Source organism: Scomber japonicus, chromosome 24 (assembly GCF_027409825.1).
Source record: "Scomber japonicus isolate fScoJap1 chromosome 24, fScoJap1.pri, whole genome shotgun sequence".
In the NCBI taxonomy this organism is placed as follows: domain Eukaryota; kingdom Metazoa; phylum Chordata; class Actinopteri; order Scombriformes; family Scombridae; genus Scomber; species Scomber japonicus.
In genome coordinates this window covers 8,472,405-8,498,087 of record NC_070601.1, presented here as the reverse complement: position 1 = coordinate 8,498,087, position 25,683 = coordinate 8,472,405, and the positions used below count along the sequence as shown (strand labels likewise).

The window sequence follows — 25,683 nt, the reverse complement described above, 5'->3', positions numbered from 1 at the left end:
GTTACATCTTCAGTGTACTTAGTGCCAGTTATTTGGTAAAACTTGCTTTGGTTCTGATGCCTCAGACTGTGCTTACAACTACATGTCAATACATTGTAGGTATGAGATATTGCACTATCTGTTGAATACACTGATAATGTGGCCAAATCTGGGAAAAAAGCCTAATAAACCATGAAACAGTTGCTGCAGATTTTTCAAATTTTATTCAACCATCACAGATATTACATTCAAGTAAAGTTCATGTAATCAATGTTAGACAGTTTAAATTTCATCCTCAAACTCAGGCTGAGCAGAAGTGCCTGGTCACATCCCAGCAGGTGGACTCCAGTTCTCCACACCAGTCAAGCAACACTAAAAAAAAAAGAGAACACATTACTAGAGAGCACTTGAGTTTTGAAAAGAAATTGCAATTCACATGTTAGCTTAATAGAATCTGTGCCAAAGTCCTGACATTTCTCTCCCAATACTAAGATTCCACTGCAGATAGAGAAGTCTGCCATGGCAGTACAGGATTGGGGATACATACCTGACATCAGTCTTGGTTCCTGCTGTGTACTGCCCCCTACAGGCCAGCTGCTCCACACACTGCTGTAGAGAAAATAGTTATAGCAGGAACAATACTGGTCACTGCTCAGGGTTTGATCAAAATCACATTAATATAAATTTTACTGGTTTTGCATCACTGACCTTCATCTCCACACTGAGCAGCTCATCAGTAGCTCTGCCTGCAACAGTCAAGGAAAATTTACTTCACATCATAAGTCATATGGCTACTTTGATTGAAAACTGTTATTTTCTACCACCTATGAAAGTTCAACTTCAAAGCTTCCTTATAGGAGTGAGTCTGAAGTGTGCAGCCTTGTACTCTCATTGTGCCAAGCTCTGCAGCAGCTCAGCGACAGACTCTAAAACAGAACCTGCAGCCAAAGCCAAATACAGAGATACTCTACCAGCACTGTAACACTGAGCCAGACACACACTACCTGGACAGCTGACTGAGCACTGGAGTGAAAGAAACAGCCACCATGATGTGGTATCTACTGCAATTTAAACATTTTGCTGTCTTTTAAAAATCACTACAAAATAATTTGATGTGAAAAATAAAGAAATGTAAAGTTCTGGGACATGACTTGAATGCTTTGAATGCAATGTGAATCTTAAAGTGAACCATCACAACTCTGTTTACCTTTACTCCAAAGAAAAAGGCTGGGGGTTGGTAGTTTCATCCCATGGCAGCGGCTCTGTCATGGGGGACCCAGCATCTCTGAAACAAAACATAAAGGTCATAACGTGCTGCAATGGAGCCACCAAGTGTCACAGAAATTGGAGGGCAGGCAATGAACAAAAAGTTGATTTAATTACTGGTTTATATATCTAAAGTCAGGTAATCCTTGTGACGTAATATGTGCACATAAGTGCTCAAGTTCAGCTGCGTGGTTGAACACGTTCAGTAACGTTAGCCAGCAGCACAGTAAAGTGAACAGGTCACGCAAAAACCGCCAAAAAACGACTCATAAGCGCCATTTTATAAAAGTACTTGAACTTTCTCACGAATTTAGTAAAATAATACATTTCTTTAAAAAAGCTGAAATTCTTACCACGTTTAAACAGACATCAGAGTCCCGTTACCCACACGTTTTTCTTCTAGACTGAGATCCAGAGCTAAAGGCACGCTCATATTTATAACATACGGCTGTCGCAGTGCATTATGGGAAGAGACGCCCTTCCAAAGATCGTCTCTTAAACAGAACGACCACTAGTTTATTTCCCCCTGGATCTTCATACATTTAAGTATAAAAGGTGAAACAACAACATTTGTACACATAAAATTTTCGGAAACCAGTCTGTAGGACAGCTCAGTGAGATAAGTGTTGGGCATTAGGTAACTGAAATTAAGGTTGTTGGTTCAATCCCCGTTTAGGGTCATTGATCTTTAATGTTACTTTACAGCATTGGTGGTAACTCCAATTAGAATACTGCCCCCTGTAGGCAACCAGTAGAAACACATGCACAATCCTCTTTGGGATTTTAGGCCGATAGAACGCAGACAGATATGTGAGCAGGCCGGGAATCGAACCCACCACCTCCAAAACTCAAACCGGCTGTCTAAATCACTGAACCACAGGCTCACATTGGCTCCACAAGTTTTCATCAGCATTTGACTCTCCAGCAGTTTGTCTGACTTTCAAAAAACTGTGCAACAATTGAACCAACAACCTGATAGCTTCCCAAGTAGTCATCTAAGGCATTAGATGTGTCTGACTTGGAAAAACAATTGGACATAGTGAGAATTGAACCCACGACCACTAAGATTCAAAGCAAACAGCGAACAAACTGAGCTATTCCCTTTGGGATTCAATTAGGAAAATCAGAAGTTCAAACAGGTTTCCCAACAAGCTGAGCTGTTTGAGTTGAGATGCCAAGGTTTGGTTTCTTGCACCTGAGGCTCCAACTTGTCAACCTAATTAATCTCTAATTGGAGCAATGATTATGAATGAATGAAGGAATTAATTTATTAATACATAATTATTAATAATCATTAGATTAACAGTAATTGAAGCAAGTAATGTTCATCTATTTATGATTAATATTAATAATTAATTAATTAATATTAATAATTAAATAATATTAATAATTAATCATTACTAATGTTAATTGAATCAAGTAATGTTACTCTATTAGTTATTAATTATTAATATTAATAATTAATTAATTGTTAATGAACAATTAATGAAGCCTTACCTTGATGAGATCAATGTGAGGATGACTCATAAAATCACTACAAATGATTAGTCTACATATAATTAAGGCTATAGCCTTACTACAGCCCCTACATATAAGTTAGACTATAGTCTTACTACAGCCCCTACATATAAGTGGATCTATATTGATAATTATTAATTTCAATTAATAATTATTAATAATTATTAGATTGTTAATTGATTCAATTAACATTAAGAGTCCATTAATTGTTCATCATTAACAATTAATTATCAATATTAATAAGAAATAAATAATAAACATTACTTGATTCAATTAACATTACTAATATATTAATTATAGATATTAATTAATTGTTATTTTGTATAATATATTATATTAATTTGAATTAATTCACTGATATTAATAATTAATGAATTATTAATGTTAATTGAATAAATTAACATAATCTAATTAATTATTTATAATTATTAATGGCCTGAAGCTTAAAAAAAGGGGCCACATGATCTGAATATTCTGTCTCAGTCTCTTTTAAATGTTGCTGAGGGAACTGGGATTGAACCCACAACCTTAAAAGTGAAGGATATTGATCCAACACAGTGAGCTACAAAGTCTCACAGCTCATAAGAGAGACTTGTTAATGTTTAACAACTTTGAAGATTTCCTGAATTGAGCGCACAACCGTTCGTTCAGGATCTCAACACGCGGGTGAAGAAGGTACGACGTCAGTGGAGGAACAACTTACCTTTAATTGTGCACACTTTAGTTTCATCTTTAATGTTTCATTTATTTTTCATTTTTTTTAGAGTGCAGAGCTCGACTGTGAGGAAGGACTTGGCAACGTTGCCCAGAAACAGAAGATTTCCTTCCTGGAGAATAATTTGGAACAGCTCACCAAGGTCCACAAGCAGGTACATATAACACATTATTATACTTAAAGTCAGAAAGGCATGCTTAACTTTAAATACTAACACTATACACCCATGTACTTTTCTCTGTCCTTTCTGTTCAGCTGGTCCGAGACAACGCAGACCTTCGCTGCGAGCTGCCCAAGCTGGAGAAGCGTCTCCGTGCCACCGCAGAGCGAGTCAAAGCTCTGGAGAACGCTCTGAAGGACGCCAAGGAGTCTTCCATGAAGGACGCCAAGGAGTCCTCCATGAAGGACCGCAAGCCCTACCAGCAGGAAGTGGGCCGAATCAAAGAGGCGGTGCGGGCCAAGAGCATGGCCAGGAGAGGATACTCTGCACAGATCGGTGAGAGGACGTTCACACACAGAGGACTCATGTAGACGGATGATAAAACTGATGCTTTATTAAATAACTGCTTGTTTGTTTGTTTGTGTCGTAGTGAAACCCATCCGGCCGGGACATCATCCACTGTCGTCCTCCATCAGCACCTCCATCAGAGCCGGAGGCGTCTACACCCATAACTGAAACCACAACAGCAAATTAACCCTGTGAGTAAAATCAAGCTTTGAGTTATTACCTTGTAGAAAGTCACAAAGGGTGACAGCATGCTAGATTTGTTAATGTCTTGATAACCTTTTGCATAAAGTTATACCATAAAAATACTTGAAAATAGGGTTTTACTTTTAAATCTACAATCTACAACCTTCAGCAATTAGTTTAACAAGATTAATTAGATTAAAATAAAAAATCTGGCCAATAACTCACAAATAACCTTTAAAAATTAAGTGGATTTCCTGTAGCAGATCCACTATTTGGAGTAATATAATATATTATATTATTATTTATTATGCATAATACTAACAGAGCTAATGTTGCAGGTCTTCTGTTATACTTAACTGTCTTAAAAATATTTGTTCAAAGCTGAATTTTGCAGGCAAACATTCTTTTTTTTGTCTCTAATTTGAGAGATAATGTAATAAAACTGAGTCAGAGAAAGGTTCCAGCATCAGTCCACTAGATGGCGACATTAAGCAGCACACATGATGCTCAGGAGGATTGAGGTATCTATTAGTTCTCTTTCGTGTTGTAACATTAATATTTCACATGATGCACAAATAGAAATGGATTAAAATATAATCGGGACACATACTTTACTACACTTACTTTGATATGAATTATTTTACAGTAAAATCTTAGCAGCAGACGTTAGAGCTTAATTTAATAGTTTAACTTTGAACTCTTCGCTCAGTAGATGAAGTATAATCACAAAGATCATCTCCTCCTGTCTGAGTGTAATTACACTGTTTGCATGTTATTGTAACTGTTCCTCCACATCAGTGAATATGACACATTTAATATTCAAACATATAAAACATGTTGATTTCTAAGAGCTGCAGAAAGGAAATAATGATCAGCTGTTGATTTATATCGTTTGATTCCAGCAGGTTGATCAATAATGAACCAGATTTTAGATTTATCTTCTAACATGTTCTCCAAAGTTTGTGATGAATAATAAAAATATGAACTACAAACATAAAAGAACAAGAAACAAAGTGTAAAGTGACTGTAGATGAAGTTAAAATAAGTATGAAAGAAAGCAAACTTACTGTTAAGAGTCCAAACAACTGCTTTACTCAATGATGACAGTCACGTGACTACATGGCAGTCATGTGACCTGCATCACATGACTTTAGGTAACACCCCCCCTACTGAAAAAACTTTTACTTAAACTTTTACTTAAATGATACAAGGGGATGTTTTCAATCTTTAGTGATATATCATGTGTCTGACTTTTAAGGAGTCTTACTGACTCGGGACTGAACCCACAACTTCAAAAACTAGACGAAGCAGTGAAACTCAAAGTAAATGGGGAAAGAAAAGGTCTATTAATGAAATGCTTACTGTAACATGAAGGATGTAGAAACACTCCTTGAAGACTGAATATCAAATGTTATTTATACCCAGACAAGTAAAAAAGTCACCTCAACAGAAATGTAATCATTGCAAAGCTGTCAGTGTAAAGCTTCATCAATGTCAAAAATGTCCCATCTCTAGGATTGTGTTGTTACTGCATGATATAAGTTTGTAGTGCTGGATGGGTGGTTATAATAACGTAAAGGTTAATGAATTAATGAATTATTATTAATCAATTGCTTTATTGTTTATTCATAAATACGTATTAATAATTCATAAGTAATTGATTTATTATTTACTAACTTTTAAAATCCAACAGGTTGAGTCATGACTGTCCTGGTCCAGTAGGTCAGTCTGATTGGCAGCTGTTTGAAGGTTTTGAAGTTGTGTGTTCAATCCTGAATCACAAGTCAGGCCCAAAATCCCCCACTGAAGACTGAAAACATGAAATGACAACACCTTGAGCTCTGATACACAGAAACAAAGAGCTGTTACTCAAAAAACCAAAAAACTCATCAAACTATTTAAACTACTGGACCAAGTCCTTAAAAAGATGCTTTAGACAGTCTGTCTCAATCGTTAAGTGTGTTATTCATTATAAAAATAAAAAGGCCTGTTACTGAATTGAACCCACAATCGTAAAACCTTGAGTGGTGCGGTCTAACACTTTTAGCTACAGAGTCAAGTTGCTGCTGAGAGGTTTCACCAAAGCTTTTCAGTCTTCATCCAGCAGCTGATCAACACACAGTGCAGTGCTGGCTCAAATGGGCTCATGGTGTTGTCAATTAATTAATTAATCTTAAGTGGTGGATTTTGTGCCTGACTTGTGATTCACGATTGAACCCACTTCTTCAAAACCCTCAAGCAGCTGCCAGTCAGACTGCCCTAGTGGACCAGGACAGTCATGACTCAACATGTTGGCTTTAAAAAGTCTCCAAGCAGCTCTGGCTTCAACCTTAAAACCTTTGAATTCACTCAAAATACACTCAAAGTGTTAGACAGCCGCACTCAAGTTTTAAGATTGTGGATTCAATTCAGTAACGGGCCATTTTATTTTAAAAATGAATAAAATGCGTAAAGATTGAGACAGACTGTCTAAACTGTCATTTGTTAAAGTCAACAGCCCCCAGTGGTTTTAATAAATACACGTTTCTCAATTTATTGTGAAATAAATCTGATATAAAAACACTTTAGTTAATATTATATTCATAAATCCTCACTGTAAAAAACAACCTCAGCCCATCTAGTTCAGCAGATTATAATAAATAAATCAAACTAATTTAACATATTCATATTGATGTTAATCAGTGTGTACATTACACCAAATTACATCAATATATATATATATATATATATATATATATATATATATATATATATATTGCTCTTGAATATCATTCACACTCAGACAAATATCAAAGTCGCTTTAATTGAAAAGTATTTATTGAATTTAATTGTCACACTGACACATTTTACAGGTTATAAAAATATCCCATGCAATATTCCATGAAGACTAAAAACAAAAACAGAAAGATGATTTTCATACTTTGAATCACACAGTGCAGAAAGATGCTGAATGAACAAATATTGCAATACACATTTTTACCAAGTTACAACAGCAGGAGGTGCTGCCACAGGTTGAGGAGGTGCTGGTTGTAGGAAGGAGGAGTCAGTGGATGGGGAGGGGGGAGATTGATGAGGATAAAAGAGGAAGGGATGGGAAAGGATCAGGATCCTCTGGAACCTGTACAGAGACCTGCAGCTGTAGAGTTAGACAGGCATGAAGAAGTTATTGTGTACAGTACATTTTCATTTATGTTATTTTGCAGCTCTCACATAAGCCCTCACCCTAATCATCTACATTTTCACAAGTAACGGATTACAGTTACATTCAGGAGCTGTTGTAGATCTTCTCTTATACTTAACTGTCTTAAAAATAATTGTTTCGAGCTAAATTTTGCAGGAAAAAAATCAATCTTGTGATTAATTGACTTGTTTTGGCTCTAACTTGATAGATAATGTAATAGAACTGAGTCAGAGGAAGTTGCTGCAGGAGTGATGTTTTGAAGGTTGCATTGTGTGCTGGACTCACTGGGTGGATAGATGTGTGCTTGGTGAAGCTGCAGAAGGAAATATTTGCAGGTGTATGTACAAGTAAGTTATGTTGTTTAACTACCAGCAAGTTACAGCAAATTGTAGCTGGCCAGTTAGGTTACGTTACAAGGCTGGTAAACATTGGCTGCGCTGTTTCTTACCTTGCTCTATGTTGACTTTACTAGTTCCAACTTCACCGTCACCACCTTTTTTTAAATATTTGTTTAGAACATTTCTAATGCCTCTATTTACTTCTTCTCTTCTTCACTTTTCTTTACTTTTCTGAGCACCGGACTTGTGCTGACCGGACATTTTGAGTGTACTGAACTTGAAGTTGAACTCAAATGACAACATCAAATTAACTTGAGGAAAGAGTCAGAGAAAGTTGCTGCAGTTCCACCATTAGTCCACTAGACGGCGACATGGGTTTTTGGACTTGAGACTGATTTGAAAAGTTGCAGGAGTGATGTTTTTAAGCTTGCATTTACAACATATGAGGTGCTTGGTGAAGCAACAAAAGTAAATAAAAGTGCAGTTTAAGGATTTCTCTCTACTTTAAGAAGCTGTTAAATGCTTTATGCTTTAACTCTTCACTCAGTAAATGAGTGACTCGGCATTGACTGACTGTCCCTCCACATCAGTGAATACAACACATTTAATAGTCAGACATATTCATTTCTCAGAGCTGCAGAAAAAGAAAGGAGATATTGATCAGCTGTTGGTTTGATTCTGGCAGGTTAATCAATAATTAACATGTAGATATTTAGATTTATCTTCCAAGATGTTCTCCAAAGTTTGTGATGAAGCACAAACATAAAAGAACAAGAAACACAGTGGAAAGTTACTGTAGATAAAGTTAAAATAAGTATGAAAGAAAGCAAACTTACAGTGAAGAGTCCAAACTGCTGCTTTACTCAATGATGACAGTCATGTGACTACATGGCAGTCATGTGACCTGCATCAGGTGACTTCATGGATCCCAACAGGTGACACCCCACACACTGCCATCTGCTGGTCATTTATGAACATTACCGGTGCACCTGTGTGTGCAAAGTCTCCTCTAAGATATTTTAGTTGATAACCCAAGCCTTTACTTCAAAACTATCCCAGGATCAAAGCCACAACCTTAGAAGTTCCAACCTCATCCATGCCTTGTCAAGTTACTGATTCGATTGAGGAAATGTATTCTTTTCGGCATTGGAGCACTTAAAGAACTGCAGCATGTCTGAGAGAATATCTCACTTTTGCAGTCTAACATCAAGAGGACAGACTGAAAAGTTTGATAAAACCACTTTCCCCAATGAAGATCCAGCGACTCAGTGGTTAATATATCTTCTCACTCACAGAGATTGTGAGTTCAATCCAAGGTTACTACTTTTAAAGTCAGAAAGCCTAAATAAAATGTGAAAAACTCTAAAACGGATTAACAAAAGAGTGTCAGTTCACATAGCTCTGGCTGTTAGATGACTGCTTGGGAACCTTGAGGTCATTGGTTCAAATCTTGCACAGCCCTGAGTACTTTTAAAGTCCAACATCCAGATTAAGAAGATAAATGCGCCCGGAGAAAAGGTCAAAGTGTGGACAGCTGGCTGGTGTAGTGGGTTTGTCTGAGATCATAAGGTGGTTGTGCTACAACACCCGGTTTGAATCCGGGCGTTGCTGGGATACAGATAGTGGGAAAATTTCTAAGTAATTTTAAAGTCCAACATCCAAATTAAGAAGATACCAAGAAGGAGCACACCTGGCTCGACTCATTTAATCAGCTGAACTCACTCTTCAGTCAGCTGATTGGTGTGCATGTGTGCTCCTGCTTGGTTGGAATGAAAACCTGCAGCCACATGGCCCTTTGTGGAATGAGTTTGAGATGCCTGGTCCAGACTAACAGAATAGGAGTATATCTGGACTGTCATGTTAGCATCCTTTCTTTCTATAGAGTCTCCTCCAACACATTGATCCAATTTTCCACCAAATTCCACAAAGGAGGTCCAAACCAATAATGAATTAATGCATTTGTATGTAGCCTGCCATATAGCCACTGTTGGTCAAACACTGAATGCTCCCTCAGCTCAGTAGGTCTTGAATGCAACCCCAGGCTTGGCCCCGCCTCTAATCAAGGTAAGGTTATTTAAGACACCTGTGTATGTTTGTTCTTCCTTTTCGGCTGCCATGTGTTCTGGACGGAGGTCGGTATGCTGAGATGTAACTGCCAGAAGTTCTTGTTTCTGAGAGCTAACTTTGGTTTTTTATGCTTAGTTTCTCTGTTGGTGTCTCCAGCTCGTAGACCCTTTTCCCTACTATGGTGGAAAGTGGTGCCTGGACAGTTTGATTCTATTGTGTATGCAGGTGGCTAACTAACTCTGTCTCTTTTTGTAGGATACCATCTGCTGCTGCTTTTTGCCTGCCCTCTTTAGTACAGCCTTATAAGTATTGGAGATTAGGACCATCTATTTTTGTTTAACCTTTGTAGTTTGTAGTTTTATTAGATTTAGTGGAGTTGTGGGCCAGTCTGCTGGGACAGGTTTGTCCCTCTGGTTGAGGTCTCTTCACAAGTGAGTATATGTTGGCACACCTAGAGATCTGCTAGCCCTAGTCCACTTGTGTTTTGTTTTTAACTATTGGTAGTATATTCAGATTGTAATTTTTAAACTGAATTTGTAATAAAATGCTTTTACATTACAACTCAATATTGTCTTTAATTTACTTTTGTCAGCTTATTCTTGAAAAATGTATCAGAACCAGTCTGATCTGAACTCTATTTTGGAGTCACTGACTTTTCATGTACCATAATTCCAAGTGGTGTATCACATCTAGTCACTTTCGAACCATTAGCACTGCTGTGTACAATGTACAGCAGTTCATTTTGTCTAGTCCTGCTGGAAGTGGTCCAAATGCACCATTTCCTTAGAAGTAACAAATGGTGTTTACCAACACCTCATTTAGTTACATCTTCAGTGTACTTAGTGTCAGTTATTTGGTAAAACTTGCTTTGGTTCTGGTATGCCTCAGACTGTGCTTATACCTACAATGTATTGACATGTAGTTGTGAGATATTGCACTATCTGTTGAATACACTGATAATGTGGCCAAATCTGGGAAAAAAGCCTAATAAACCATGAAACAGTTGCTTCAGATTTTTCAAATTTTATTCAACCATCACAGATATTACATTCCAGTAAAGTTCATGTAATCAATGTTAGACAGTTTAAATTTCATCCTCAAACTCAGGCTGAGCAGAAGTGCCTGGTCACATCCCAGCAGGTGGACTCCAGTTCTCCACACCAGTCAAGCAACACTAAAAAAAAAGAGAACACATTACTAGAGAGCACTTGAGTTTTGAAAAGAAATTGCAATTCACATGTTAGCTTAATAGAATCTGTACCAAAGTCCTGACATTTCTTTCCCAATACTAAGATTCCACTGCAGATAGAGAAGTCTGCCATGGCAGTACATACCTGACATCAGTCTTGGTTCCTGCTGTGTTCTGCCCCCTACAGGCCAGCTGCTCCACACACTGCTGTAGAGAAAATAGTCAGTTAAAGCAGGAACAATACTGGTCACTGCTCAGGGTTTGATCATCACCACATTAATATAAGTTTTACTGGTTTTGCATCACTGACCTTCATCTCCACACTGAGCAGCTCATCAGTAGCTCTGCCTGCAACAGTCAAGGAAAATTTACTTCACATCATAAGTCATATGGCTACTTTGATTGAAAACTGTTATTTTCTACCACCTATGAAAGTTCAACTTCAAAGCTTCCTTATAGGAGTGAGTCTGAAGTGTGCAGCCTTGTACTCTCATTGGGCCAAGCGCTGCAGCAGCTCAGCAACAGACTCTAAAACAGAACCTGCAGCCAAATACAGAGATACTCTACCAGCACTGTAACACTGAGCCAGACACACACTACCTGGACAGCTGACTGAGCACTGGAGTGAAAGAAACAGCCACCATGATGTGGTATCTACTGCAATTTAAACATTTTGCTGTCTTTTAAAAATCACTACAAAATAATTTGATGTGAAAAATAAAGAAATGTAAAGTTCTGGGACATGACTTGAATGCTTTGAATGCAATGTGAATCTTAAAGTGAACCATCACAACTCTGTTTACCTTTACTCCAAAGAAAAAGGCTGGGGGTTGGTAGTTTCATGCCATGGCAGCGGCTCTGTCATGGGGGACCCAGCATCTCTGAAACAAAACATAAAGGTCATAACGTGCTGCAATGGAGCCACCAAGTGTCACAGAAATTGGAGGGCAGGCAATGAACAAAAAGTTGACTTAATTACTGGTTTATATATCTAAAGTCAGGTAATCCTTGTGACGTAATATGTGCACATAAGTGCTCAAGTTCAGCTGCGTGGTTGAACACGTTCAGTAACGTTAGCCAGCAGCACAGTAAAGTGAACAGGTCACGCAAAAAACGACTCATAAGCGCCATTTTATAAAAGTACTTGAACTTTCTCACGAATTTAGTCCAATAATACATTTCTTTAAAAAAGCTGAAATTCTTACCACGTTTAAACAGACATCAGAGTCACGTCTCCCACACGTCTTTCTTCTAGACTGAAATCCAGAGCGAAAGGCACGCTCATATTTATAACATACGGCTGTCGCAGTGCATTATGGGAAGAGACGCCCTTCCAAAGATCGTCTCTTAAACAGAACGACCACTAGTTTATTTCCCCCTGGATCTTCATACATTTAAGTATAAAAGGTGAAACAACAACATTTGTACAACATAAAATTTTAGAAAACTAGTATGTAGGATAGCTCAGTGAGATAAGTGTTGGGCATTAGGTAATTGAAATTAAGGTTGTTGGTTAAATCCCCGTTTAGGGTCATTGATCTTTAATGTTACTTTACAGCATTGGTGGTAACTCCAATTAGAATACTGCCCCTGTAGGCAACCAGTAGAAACACATGCACAATCCTCTGTGGAGGATTTGGGATTTTAGGCCGATAGAACGCAGACAGATATGTGAGCAGGCCGGGGATCGAACCCACCACCCCTAAAAGTCAAACCGGCTGTCTAACTCACTGAACCACAGGCTCACATTGGCTTCACAAGTTTTCATCAGCAATTGACTCTCCAGCAGTTTGTCTGACTTTCAAAAAGCTGTGCAACAATTGAACCAACAACCTGATAGCTTCCCAAGTAGTCATCTAAGGCATTAGATGTGTCTGACTTGGAAAAACAATTGGACATAGTGAGAATTGAACCCACGACCACTAAGATTCAAAGCAAACAGTTAACAAACTGAGCTATTCCCTTTGGAATTCAATCAGTAAAATCAGAAGTTCAAGAAGGTTTCCCAACAAGCTGAGCTGTTTGAGTTGAGATGCCAAGGTTTGGTTTCTTGCACCTGAGGCTCCAACTTGTCAACCTAATTAATCTCTAATTGGAGCAATGATTATGAATTAATTAATTAATTTATTTATTAATACATAATTATTAATAATCATTAGATTAACATTAATTGAAGCAAGTAATGTTCATCTATTAATGATTAATATTAATAATTAATTAATTAATATTAATAATTAAATAGTATTAATAATTAATCATTACTAATGTTAATTGAATCAAGTATTGTTACTCTATTAGTTATTAATGATTAATATTAATTAATCATTAGTAATGTTAATTGAATCAAGTAATGCTACTCTATTAGTTATTAATTATTAATGTTAATAATTAATGAATATTAATTAATCATTAGTGATGTTAATTGAATCAAGTCATGTTACTCTATTAGTTATTAATTATTAATATTAATAATTAATTAATTGTTAATGAACAATTAATGAAGCCGCACCTGTGAGGATGACTCATAAAATCACAACAAATGATTAGTCTACATATAAGTAAGACTATAGCCTTACTACAGCCCCTACATAAAAGTAAGACTATAGTCTTACTACAGCCCCTACATATAAGTAAGACTATAGCCTTACTACAGCCCCTACATATAAGTAAGACTATAGCCTTACTACAGCCCCTACATATAAGTAAGACTATAGCCTGACTACAGCCCCTACATATAGGTAAGACTATAGTCTTACCTTGATGAGACCAATGTGTAGATGACTCATAACATCACAACAACTGATTATTAACAACACAGTCCTCGAATTTAGGGGATTTTTGACCCTGTAAAGCTTTCAGTGTTCCAATCACAAAGAGAAAACATAGGTGACCTCGCGAATGCCTGAATGTACTTCTTTATCTGATGATCTCTCGCTTCACCTGGTTAATACAAGCATGATGCTTCACGTTGTGAAGTACAATTGTGGGATCCGAAATACTGGTCACCATATTCTGTATTCATCTCCAAATAAAAATAAATAAATAGAAAGTCACCGGACACAGGATTTGATACTGAGTGTGTCACCAACTGCAAAACACTGTAGCACAGTGTTTAACCATTACACCACGCAACTCCACACCAACCAGCTGTCACAAGGTCATATAACAACTGTTGAAGTAAAAATGATGTGTGAACAGCCATGATTTTCAAAACACCTTGGCCAAATTAACTTGTGACCACTGTTATTGCAATGACATCTATCTATCTATCTATCTATCTATCTATCTATCTATAGATCTATCTATCTATCTATCTATCTATCTACATTTGTATAGCACCAAATCAAAAACTTCATATTAAATCTAAACATCACTTTTTTCTTTTACAGTCAACTTCTGATTATTAGAAACTACTTTTTGTTTCTTCATCTCACTTTAAATCACCATGACTACATATGGGAACTGTGTTAAACCATCTTCCCTGGAACAAACACAAACATTTAGCTTCACTCTCACACAACAGGAGCACCACCAGCTCTGCTGCACCTCCCTTTATTGATTAAGCACCTCCCTTTATTAATTAAGCACCTCCCACCAACACACCTGCTCCTCCAGCTCATCTCCTGGATCCCACACACTGCATTAAAACCACACTTGAATAACATTACTAAAGATATTGATTGTAGAGAGCATGGCTAGACACATACATATACAACATCTGCAGCTCCAAACAAAGACTAAGACAAACATTAGCAACTGTATAATATACAGAATAATATCCCTCATGTGCCTCAAGGATTATTTTTTAAATTTAAAAAAAAATTGCATCCCTAAAAACTCTTTCTCTCCTAAGCGCTCCTCTCACGATCCGCGTGTTGACAGGATCTTTTAAGAATGGGCAGGTCATTTTCTAAGAGAACTGATTGGTCAGGAGGTGGTGCTTTTATACTCATTGATCTCTTATCCAGAACATAACCTGCTCCGGAGTAGGTTAGCCGTTCAGCACAAGTTACCATGGTGATTTACCCCGGTAAGAAGTGAACCAGCTTCGTAGTACGGAAAACCCAGGGTTAACCCTGAAGTTACCTCGATAAGACAAAATCCAGCTTCGTAGTACAGGCCTCAGGTCCCCTTCACACCCGCACCTCTCCTCTCTGTGGTGTCACTGAAAAGTCACACGCGGGCCCGGGATCGAACCCACCACCCTTAAAATCTAAACCTGTTGTCTAACACACTCAACCACAGCCTCACACTAACTCCATAAGTCTTCATCAGCTTTTCAGTCTCCAGCAGTTTGTCTGACTTACAAAACTTCACCAACAGCTGGGAGTGAACCCACAATCTTGTGACTTCAGACTCACAGAGCAACACACTGAGCTACAGAGTCTGCCTGCAGGGGGTCATGAGGGAAAAATCTCATCTGGGTGACATTTTAGTGGAAAGTGCGAACGAGTTTTTAAAACAGTTGGAAGTGTCTTGCCATCACATGTTTGTTGCTTATTACACACAGTCACCATAACCATAAGCCCACCGCCTTCCTATAGGCCTAAAATTCCAAATCCTGAAATGAAAGTGTGGATGTGGTTCCTTTCCTGTGGCACTTTAACCTGAGTGTGTGTAGTTAGTGAAGCAGCTGGTAGGGGGCAGTATGACTGGTGTGTAAACCTGAGTTAACAAGAATATTTCCATCCTGCTGCAGGGATTGAACCAACAACTCTACTGATACAAGAGCTGTCATTCATCCTACTGAGCTATCTCTGCAGAGATAAATTGTGATGCATTTGATGGATACATCTGACAGGCTTTAAGTGACACTTAACTAATGAAAATAAAAGTTTAGCATTTAGTTTAATGTTCAATTGAGAAGCTGAGTTTGAGAATTGGACTGAAACAGACTGCTAATGTTTAAATGTTTGTCTTTGACTTTCTTTGAAGCTGCAGATGTTATTTATCTGTCTGCCATGTTCTGTACAGTAATGTTGTTAAAGTGTGGTTTTAATGCAGCGTGTGGGATGCAGGAGATGAGCAGGGGCCCGAGTCAGTGCTTAAGTTTTTAATGCACCACTCCACTGACTTAACTTACCTCACTTAAAATTGTAGCATACAGGTGAAAAAGTGGTGTAACATAATTGGAAGCAGCTAAAAATGAATTACAAAAACATAATTCAGGAGAGTAAGGCACATTTTGCTGGGCTATGATTGTACCTCGCTTTGATTTTATTCATAGTTGACATAGGCTATTAAACAAAGTAAATATTCATACAGTGGCTATTTCAACATATAGTAATTTAAACCCCCAACAGAAAGCTGTTTAAGTTTATGACAATGGATTTCCACTTATGCTTCACAGACATTTTCTTAATCATATTTTCTTTGGCATGATGTTAGAACGTTTAAGCATCATAATAACTGCAAGTGTTCCTTTATTGATTTTGGAGCAGTAATTATACAAATATCATAATGCTTCTTTGCTTTGGAGGAGCAAAATATATTAATAAATTGGAGTCATTATTGGCAGTAATTGGAACGTTGAATAGAAACTGTACCCAAATTTTTCCACAGATCGTATGGATGAACTTTTTTCAAACATCATTAGTCACGTCTTCAGCGGACACTAAATGCTGCTGGAGGCCAATAATGATGTAACATCTATCACGCAAGCAAACAAATGCGTCTATGCACAAAGAAATACCTCTGAGATCCAATTATGGCTTCACACCCTGCAGCAAAACACGCTTGTATTATAGATACAGCTGTGAGAAGAGCAGTTCCCCCGCTGCTTCATGATGACTTAAAGTAACACCCCTAAACTGCTGAGGAACCAAGCCAATCTGAGGTGTTAATGATGCAAACACAAAAGAAAAGAACAGGTAAACACATCAAATAAAAACTTTTCTTGTACTTGTTCAAACTACAGAAAGTTTTTAATGCCATGCAAACAAAAAACATTACTTTATAATATATATTACATTACCTAATGACTGCCAGCTATAAGAATAAGCTACATTTTTAACTATATGGAGTAGGGATGCATCACTGAAAAACTCAACTTTGATTAATGTACAAAACATTATGTAGTTCCATCTTAAAAGAAATAGTTGATTCATATGACCAGATGTTTTTTTCTGGGACTCAAAATAACAAATATCTTCTCCACCATTTCTCTTACAACTCTCGTCCAGTTCGGCTCCAACTCAACCACCTTTTGGTTTTTTTTAGAGAATTAAGTCTCAAAAATGGTGGAAAATGGTTATATCATCTACAAATAAAACCAAGATTAACAAATAATCTTAATAATGCATATACATAACTAAAATATTTTGCTCTGACCTTCCTCATCATGGAATTGACTTTCTCATGCAGAAAGGAGAAGATGGCCTGATTCATGTTCTACAATGTCAGTGAGCTGGGTGGAGACATGATGAAGGATGGAGGAGAAGATACCAGAAACCAGAAGGCCTGCAGCTGGCCTCCTCACTGGCAGCCCTTTCAGCTGGTCTGGAGGTCTTTGGATCTCTAGATTGGAGACATTTGACACTTGTATATTACTGAGGCAAGGTGAGAAGTTAAACCATTAAATGTCATTAAAACAGGATGTTGTTCCTTTTTTTCTAGCTCTTTGATTAAGTGAGTAGCCCTTGATTCTCTATGAATAACTTACAAACACTGACAATGCACACAAGTCACTCATAAATTGTCCTCTATCTTAATTTGTAACAAGCTTTTAAAATTATTTAAAGTGCTAGATAAGAAGGAAGTTCAACAAGTAGCCTACTTACAATTACAAATATTAGTCAAATTAATGTAGTCAATTTAATTACAAACAACATTTTCAAAAATAATAAATGTTTACCAAATTGCGAGAGACATAGTTTAAATCAAATAAAAGCACAGACATAATTATGAGGATTAAGGGGGAAGTAGTGTGGAGTAAAATAAATGGGTCTTAAGACTGAAGTTTTAAAATTATCAATGGAGGGAGAAGATCGGAAACTGTTCCGCAGTTCAAGGCCGACAATGGTAGAGGGCTATATTTTAAATGACAGTGTTAAATGGATAGCAGTGATTCATTCGCAGACACCCCCCCCCCCCCCCCCCACCCACACACACACCCCACCCCCCACCAAATGTCCAACAGTCCAAAACCAAAAAATATACAGTTTACTGTCACATAAGACGAAAGGAACCAGAAAATGTTCACGTCATCCAACTGGAAGCAGAGAATTTGTTAATACATTTCTAATATTTAGATTATGGCCAAGAAGCTCTGCAAGTGGTTGAACAAAGCCAATATACATCACTTAATAATATAACCTTTAACTCTAGATGGTAAACCTTGTGTGAAAATGGTACCTGGAAACAATGTGGAAATACAAATAAAGACAATGGATACAGAGAAAATAAAGAAAGTGATTAAGATGATGAAAGAGGTGACATCAGTCTCTTAGGTTTCTTGAAAAAATGTGAGGGTTGGAGTTGGAGGTACATAAGTTAACTGTCATGTACTGAGTTTAATCACTTCTCTTGCCCCCACCTCATCTGTGCATCCCTCATCCCTTATGGATGGCAGTGGTGGCCCCCCACTCTGCTTCCCTGACTTTAACTCCTCCTGCAGGCGTCTGCCGCTCCCTCATTCTGAGTCTGCACTCCTCTACACCCTGCTGGCCTTGGTCTCTCTGCTCACTGTCACGCTCAACCTGCTCGTCATCATCTCCATCTCCCACTTCCAGCAGCTCCACACTCCGACCAACACCCTGCTCCTGTCTCTAGCCGTGTCCGACCTGGTGGTGGGGCTGCTAGTGATGCCAATTGAAGGTCTGCGCTACATAGAGAGGTGCTGGCTGCTGGGGAGGCTGATGTGTGCTTTGACTCCTTATGTCTCTTATTGTATGCTCTCTGCCTCTTTGGGCCACATGGTGCTCATATCCATAGACCGATATCTAGCTATCTGTGACCCACTGCTCTATTCCACTAAAGTCACCCTGAACAGAGTTAAAATTTCAATCTGTCTGTGTTGGGCTTGTTCAATTATCTACAATGGCTGTATTATGATAGGACACATAGGGCAGCCAGACAGGTTTAACTCCTGCCATGGAGAGTGTGTGGTGGTCATCAGCCACATCTCAGGCACGCTAGATCTCTTCTTCTCCTTTGTCGGACCTTGTACTGTCATGGCTGTGCTGTATATGAGGGTGTTTGTAGTGGCTGTTACTCAGATGCGTGTCATTTACTCACAGACTGCTGCCACCAAGATGAGAGCGGCTCTGACTGCTAAAAGATCAGAGAGGAAAGCAGCCAGGACTCTTGGTATTTTGATAGTTGTGTTTCTGATGTGTTTCTGCCCATATTACTACCCTGCTCTGGCAGGTCAAGACACCTCCACTAGCTTGTCATACTTGGGTGTGTTGTCATGGCTGATGTTGATGAACTCCTGTGTGAACCCCCTGATCTACGCTCTGTTCTACTCCTGGTTTAGAAAAGCTATCAAACTCATCATAACACTCAGAATACTGCAGTCTCACTCCCAGGAGGTCAACATCCTGTAGACAGGGCTGAAATTATCTGTGAAACATGTTCTCACCTCTGTATATGCTCTGTGACATTTATGACAAAGATTAACGTGACAGTGTATTTCTATGATTTAGAGAAGTGTATCTTAACAATTTAGCCTTCTATCTGATTTCTTCAATACACTCTCAGTGTAGCACGTGTTGCCTTCACTGTCACAAGTAAGACAAATCATAGAAAAGGATAATACTGAATCATTGCTCAACTGTCTATACATGTACATTGTGGTCACAAAGTAATCTCAGTGACACATTATTATTTCAGCTATACACTCCAGTGCATAATTACTCACTTTCAGGTGTTAAATCCACCATTTCATTGCTGCAATGGTCCAAAATTCTAAAACATCTGTTGATCCAAAATAGATGTGAACACCCTGAAACTCTTAAATTTGAAGGTCAACATTTTGACCTCATAGTCATTCATTCATTCATTCATTCATTCATATTTAAAGCCAATTCACTGGAGCACAAAGCCTGAGCAATACAAATGTGTGACTGTTCAAATACAATGTAAAGAGCATATTACTTATAGTATATTATGTATAAATATATTATTAGTCAGTCAATATAAGACAGAATGGTCATTTGTGTTCCATGAGTTTTGATAAATATGAGCACAGACATGATGTATACCAATCATAGGCATATTTAACATGTTTTTAAAATAATGCATGATGATACATTTGGATATAATAACATATATTATATAACACCTTTATAGATTTGAATTAAACAGAATAAACTGTTGTCTTTTTCCTCCTCAGTGGCCCTGCTGACCTTCTTAGTTTCTCTGCTTCTTTATTACTTGAGTTGATTTTATTTTCAGCATCATTTCAAGATGAAGGTTTTATAGTCTCTGAGGTTTACACTACCAATTTTACCATTATTTAGCATTTAATTTGAAGCCTATTATGAAGCCAGGTGTGTTATTAAACATAGCTTAATTAAATCTCTGTGTTGTATTTTTTCCCATGACTTATTTATTGTATTGTAACAAAGTTGTTAAATGTAAAATGCCTGAAGTTTTCATGTCTTGCCTTGGTGCAGATGTTTTTTAAAACAAACACAAAAACTTTGTATTTTCCAAAATCTAAATGTAACAAATGGCATGATTTGTCCCACGAAAAATGAAAAAGTCATAAGCAACTAAGTTAAGCACTCCACATTTCTATATCTTTTCTGGATTTTTTCTTTTAGCATCTAGACTTACCCACAAAGCAGCCACACCCAAATGTCTGTGTGAAGCAGGCCTGTTAATCACAAAAAAACAGTCATTCAAACTGGAAAAATCTGAGTAAGAGACAAAGAATGAAACACACATTCCCATCCTTCAGGCTGAACTATTACTGCTGTCCTCCCCTTAATCAAGATAAATAACAACTGTGGAAAACAATAAAAGAAAACTACTTTTAGAGGACAAATATTTTTAGAAAGGAATGTATAAAAATGAATGTATAACTCTGAGGGATACATTTGCTGAAAAAAGTAACACTTTCTTGATCCAACCATAAGATATACATGTCCTGGCTGTAGTTACATGGAAGCACAACAAGAGTCCTAATAATAAAGAATACATTCGATCCAAAAGATGCTTACCTCACCTTTGTACAGTAAAAACAACAACACATCTACAAATATTCTTAAATCCTTCTTCTGCTACATTTTAAAGCACACCACCACCAAATTTACCAACATTTTTAAAATCAGGAGTCAGATTAAAGCTCACTCACTGTGAAGTGACTAAAACCTCAGGTTCTCACTGGACTGCATTATATCTTAAAGTATTCATGTTATTCTGTCTACAACACAAAACCCCCACACCATCTGATTGAATACACGTCATGTCAACTGTGACACAACTCTATACTTATTTTTCACTTTTAGACTTTTGTTCATGTGTATTAAAGTAAATCATTCAATAGAAAAATAGGCCAGACAGTGAAGTGATGAAGATGATGATTTCTGAGAGAAGTTGCATCACTGCTGTCAGGTGATGTTTGGAAAGAAAGAAGGGTGGTGGCATGTTAGAGGAGGATAAATGAACTGTCTGGTGGGGACTTGCATCTCTTTCCCCCTAATCCCTTATGGATGGCAGTGGTGGCCCCCCACTCTGCTTCCCTGACTTCAACTCCTCCTGCAGGCGTCTGCCGCTCCCTCACTCTGAGTCTGCACTCCTCTACACCCTGCTGGCCTTGGTCTCTCTGCTCACTGTCACGCTCAACCTGCTCGTCATCATCTCCATCTCCCACTTCCAGCAGCTCCACACTCCGACCAACACCCTGCTCCTGTCTCTAGCCGTGTCCGACCTGGTGGTGGGGCTGCTAGTGATGCCTATTGAAGGTCTGCGCCACATAGAGAGGTGCTGGCTGCTGGGGAGTCTGATGTGTGCTTTGACTCCGTATGTTGCTTACTGTATGCTCTCTGCCTCTTTGGGCCACATGGTGCTCATATCCATAGACCGATATCTAGCTATCTGTGACCCACTGCTCTATTCCACTAAAGTTACCCTGAACAGAGTTAAACTCTGTATCTGTCTGTGTTGGGCTTGTTCAATTATCTACAATGGACTGATACTAATGGGACACATAGGGCAGCCAGACAGGTTTAACTCCTGCCATGGAGAGTGTGTGGTGGTCATCAGCCACATCTCAGGAACTATTGACCTTTTAGTCACCTTTGTCGGACCTTGTACTGTCATGGCTGTGCTGTATATGAGGGTGTTTGTAGTGGCTGTTACTCAGATGCGTGTCATTTACTCACAGACTGCTGCCACCAAGATGAGAGCGGCTCTGACTGCTAAAAGATCAGAGAGGAAAGCAGCCAGGACTCTTGGTATTTTGATAGTTGTGTTTCTGATGTGTTTCTGCCCATATTACTACCCTGCTCTGGCAGGTCAAGACACCTCCACTAGCTTGTCATACTTGGGTGTGTTGTCATGGCTGATGTTAATTAACTCCTGTGTGAACCCCCTGATCTATGCTCTGTTCTACTCCTGGTTTAGAAAAGCTATCAAACTCATCATAACACTCAGAATACTGCAGTCTCACTCCCAGGAGGTCAACATCCTGTAGACAGGGCTGAAATGATCTGTGAAACATGTTCTCACCTCTGTATATGCTCTGTGACATTTATGACAAAGATTAACGTGACAGTGTATTTCTATGATTTAGAGAAGTGTATCTTAACAATTTAGCCTTCTATCGGATTCTTTCAATACACTCTCAGTGTAGCATGTGTTGCTTTCACTGTCACAAGTAAGACAAATCATAGACAAGGATAACACTGAATCAATGCTCAGTTGTCTATACATGTATATTGTGGTCACAAAGCCATCTCAGTGACACATTATTATTTCAGCTATACACTCCAGTGCATAATTACTCACTTTCAGGTGTTAAATCCACCATTTCATTGCTGCAATGGTCCAAAATTCTAAAACATCTGTTGATCCAAAACAGATGTGAACACCCTGAAATTCTTAAATTTGAAGGTCAACATTTTGACCTCATAGTCATTCATTCATTCATTCATTCATTCATATTTAAAGCCAATTCACTGGAGCACAAAGCCTGAGCAATACAAATGTGTGACTGTTCAAATACAATGTAAAGAGCATATTACTTATAGTATATTATGTATAAATATATTATTAGTCAGTCAATATAAGACAGAATGGTCATTTGTGTTCACTGAGTTTTGATAAATATGAGCACAGACATGATGTATACCAATCATAGACATATCTAACATGTTTTTAAAATAATGCATGATGATACATTTGGATATAATAACATATATTATATAACACCTTTATAGATTTGAATTAAACAGAATAAACTGTTGTCTTTTTCCTCCTAAGTGTCCCTGCTGACCTTCTTAGTTTCTCTGCTTCTTTATTACTTGAGTTGATTTTATTTTCAGCATCATTTCAAGATGAAGGTTTTATAGTCTCTGAGGTTTACAATACCAATTTTACCATTATTTAGCATTTAATTTGAAGCCTATTATGAAGCCAGGTGTGTTATTAAACATAGCTTAATTAAATCTCTGTGTTGTATTTTTTCCCATGACTTATTTATTGTATTGTAACAAAGTTGTTAAATGTAAAATGCCTGAAGTTTTCATGTCTTGCCTTGGTGCAGATGTTTTTTTAAAACAAACACAAAAACTTTGTATTTTCCAAAATCTAAATGTAACAAATGGCATGATTTGCCCCACGAAAAAATGAAAAAGTCATAAGCAACTAAGTTAAGCACTCCACATTTCTATATCTTTTCTGGATTTTTTCTTTTAGCATCTAGACTTACCCACAAAGCAGCCACACCCAAATGTCTGTGTGAAGCAGGCCTGTTAATCACAAAAAAACAGTCATTCAAACTGGAAAAATCTGAGTAAGAGACAAAGAATGAAACACACATTCCCATCCTTCAGGCTGAACTATTACTGCTGTCCTCCCCTTAATCAAGATAAATAACAACTGTGGAAAACAATAAAAGAAAACTACTTTTAGAGGACAAATATTTTTAGAAAGGAATGTATAAAAATGAATGTATAACTCTGAGGGATACATTTGCTGAAAAAAGTAACACTTTCTTGATCCAACCATAAGATATACATGTCCTGGCTGTAGTTACATGGAAGCACAACAAGAGTCCTAATAATAAAGAATACATTCGATCCAAAAGATGCTTACCTCACCTTTGTACAGTAAAAACAACAACACATCTACAACTATTCTTAAATCCTTCTTCTGCTACATTTTAAAGCACACCACCACCAAATTTACCAACATTTTTAAAATCAGGAGTCAGATTAAAGCTCACTCACTGTGAAGTGACTAAAACCTCAGGTTCTCACTGGACTGCATTATATCTTAAAGTATTCATGTTATTCTGTCTACAACACAAAACCCCCACACCATCTGATTGAATACACGTCATGTCAACTGTGACACAACTCTATACTTATTTTTCACTTTTAGACTTTTTGTTCATGTGTACTAAAGTAAATCTTTCAATAGAAAAATAGGCCAGAGAGTGAAGTGATGAAGATGATGATTTCTGAGAGAAGTTGCATCACTGCTGTCAGGTGATGTTTGGAAAGAAAGAAGGGTGGTGGCATGTTAGAGGAGGATAAATGAACTGTCTGGTGGGGACTTGCATCTCTTTCCCCCTAATCCCTTATGGATGGCAGTGGTGACCCCCAACTCTGCTTCCCTGACTTCAATTCCTCCTGCAGGCGTCTGCCGCTCCCTCACTCTGAGTCTGCACTCCTCTACACCCTGCTGGCCTTCATCTCTCTGCTCACTGTCACGCTCAACCTGCTCGTCATCATCTCCATCTCCCACTTCCAGCAGCTCCACACTCCGACCAACACCCTGCTCCTGTCTCTAGCCGTGTCCGACCTGGTGGTGGGGCTGCTAGTGATGCCTATTGAAGGTCTGCGCTACATAGAGAGGTGCTGGCTGCTGGGGAGGCTGATGTGTGCTCTGACTCCATATGTCGGTTATTGTATGCTCTCTGCCTCTTTGGGCCACATGGTGCTCATATCCATAGACCGATATCTAGCTATCTGTGACCCACTGCTCTATTCCACTAAAGTCACCCTGAACAGAGTTAAACTCTGTATCTGTCTGTGTTGGGCTTGTTCAATTATCTACAATGGACTGATACTAATGGGACACATAGGGCAGCCAGACAGGTTTAACTCCTGCCATGGAGAGTGTGTGGTGGTCATCAGCCAAATCTCAGGAACTATTGACCTCTTTGTTGCATTTTTGGGGCCCTGTGCTATCATAGCTGTGTTGTATATGAGGGTGTTTGTAGTGGCTGTTACTCAGATGCGTGTCATTTACTCACAGACTGCTGCCACCAAGACGAGAGCAGCTCTGACTGTTAAAAGATCAGAGAGGAAAGCAGCCAGGACTCTTGGTATTTTGATAGTTGTGTTTCTGATGTGTTTCTGCCCGTATTACTACCCTGCTCTGGCAGGTCAAGACACCTCCACTAGCTTGTCATACTTGGGTGTGTTGTCATGGCTGATGTTGATGAACTCCAGTGTGAACCCCCTGATCTACGCTCTGTTCTACTCCTGGTTTAGAAAAGCTATCAAACTCATCATAACATTCAGAATACTGCAGTCTCGCTCCCAGGAGGTCAACATCCTGTAG

At 38.3% G+C, this 25,683-nt stretch overlaps 3 protein-coding genes and 2 long non-coding RNA genes across 7 annotated transcripts; 3 read left to right on the top strand and 2 right to left on the bottom strand.

The window, feature by feature from the left end:
* Positions 1–226: 226 nt before the first annotated feature.
* Positions 227–1,203, bottom strand: LOC128354119 (uncharacterized). 2 transcript variants are annotated; one of them, XR_008320956.1, is made up of 4 exons: positions 1,187–1,203; positions 688–725; positions 527–588; positions 227–351 (listed from the first exon to the last, which is right to left on the bottom strand). It is a non-coding gene; the product is annotated as an uncharacterized LOC128354119 (long non-coding RNA). The 2 variants fall into 2 exon arrangements; XR_008320955.1 differs by lacking the exon at positions 1,187–1,203 and having other exon boundaries at positions 229–351; positions 688–1,060.
* A 9,565-nt stretch (positions 1,204–10,768) lies between these two features.
* LOC128354120 (uncharacterized) lies at positions 10,769–12,186 on the bottom strand. 2 transcript variants are annotated; one of them, XR_008320958.1, is made up of 4 exons: positions 12,150–12,186; positions 11,255–11,292; positions 11,090–11,148; positions 10,769–10,929 (listed from the first exon to the last, which is right to left on the bottom strand). It is a non-coding gene; the product is annotated as an uncharacterized LOC128354120 (long non-coding RNA). The 2 variants fall into 2 exon arrangements; XR_008320957.1 differs by lacking the exon at positions 12,150–12,186 and having other exon boundaries at positions 11,090–11,111; positions 11,255–11,294.
* Positions 12,187–18,503: 6,317 nt separating this feature from the next.
* LOC128354115 (trace amine-associated receptor 13c-like) lies at positions 18,504–19,490 on the top strand. The gene has a single exon (XM_053314376.1). It carries the CDS (start codon positions 18,504–18,506, stop codon positions 19,488–19,490), a length of 987 nt encoding a protein of 328 aa, XP_053170351.1.
* Positions 19,491–21,598: 2,108 nt separating this feature from the next.
* On the top strand, positions 21,599–22,585 carry LOC128354117 (trace amine-associated receptor 13c-like). Its single transcript, XM_053314378.1, has one exon. The coding sequence runs from the start codon at positions 21,599–21,601 to the stop codon at positions 22,583–22,585; it is 987 nt and encodes a 328-aa protein (XP_053170353.1).
* Positions 22,586–24,696: 2,111 nt separating this feature from the next.
* Positions 24,697–25,683, top strand: LOC128354116 (trace amine-associated receptor 6-like). Its single transcript, XM_053314377.1, has one exon. It carries the CDS (start codon positions 24,697–24,699, stop codon positions 25,681–25,683), a length of 987 nt encoding a protein of 328 aa, XP_053170352.1.

Coding starts and splice junctions, on each gene's coding strand:
- LOC128354115 (XM_053314376.1), top strand. CDS start 18,504: ATGGATGGCAGTGGTGGCCCCCCACTCTGCTTCCCTGACTTTAACTCC.
- LOC128354116 (XM_053314377.1), top strand. CDS start 24,697: ATGGATGGCAGTGGTGACCCCCAACTCTGCTTCCCTGACTTCAATTCC.
- LOC128354117 (XM_053314378.1), top strand. CDS start 21,599: ATGGATGGCAGTGGTGGCCCCCCACTCTGCTTCCCTGACTTCAACTCC.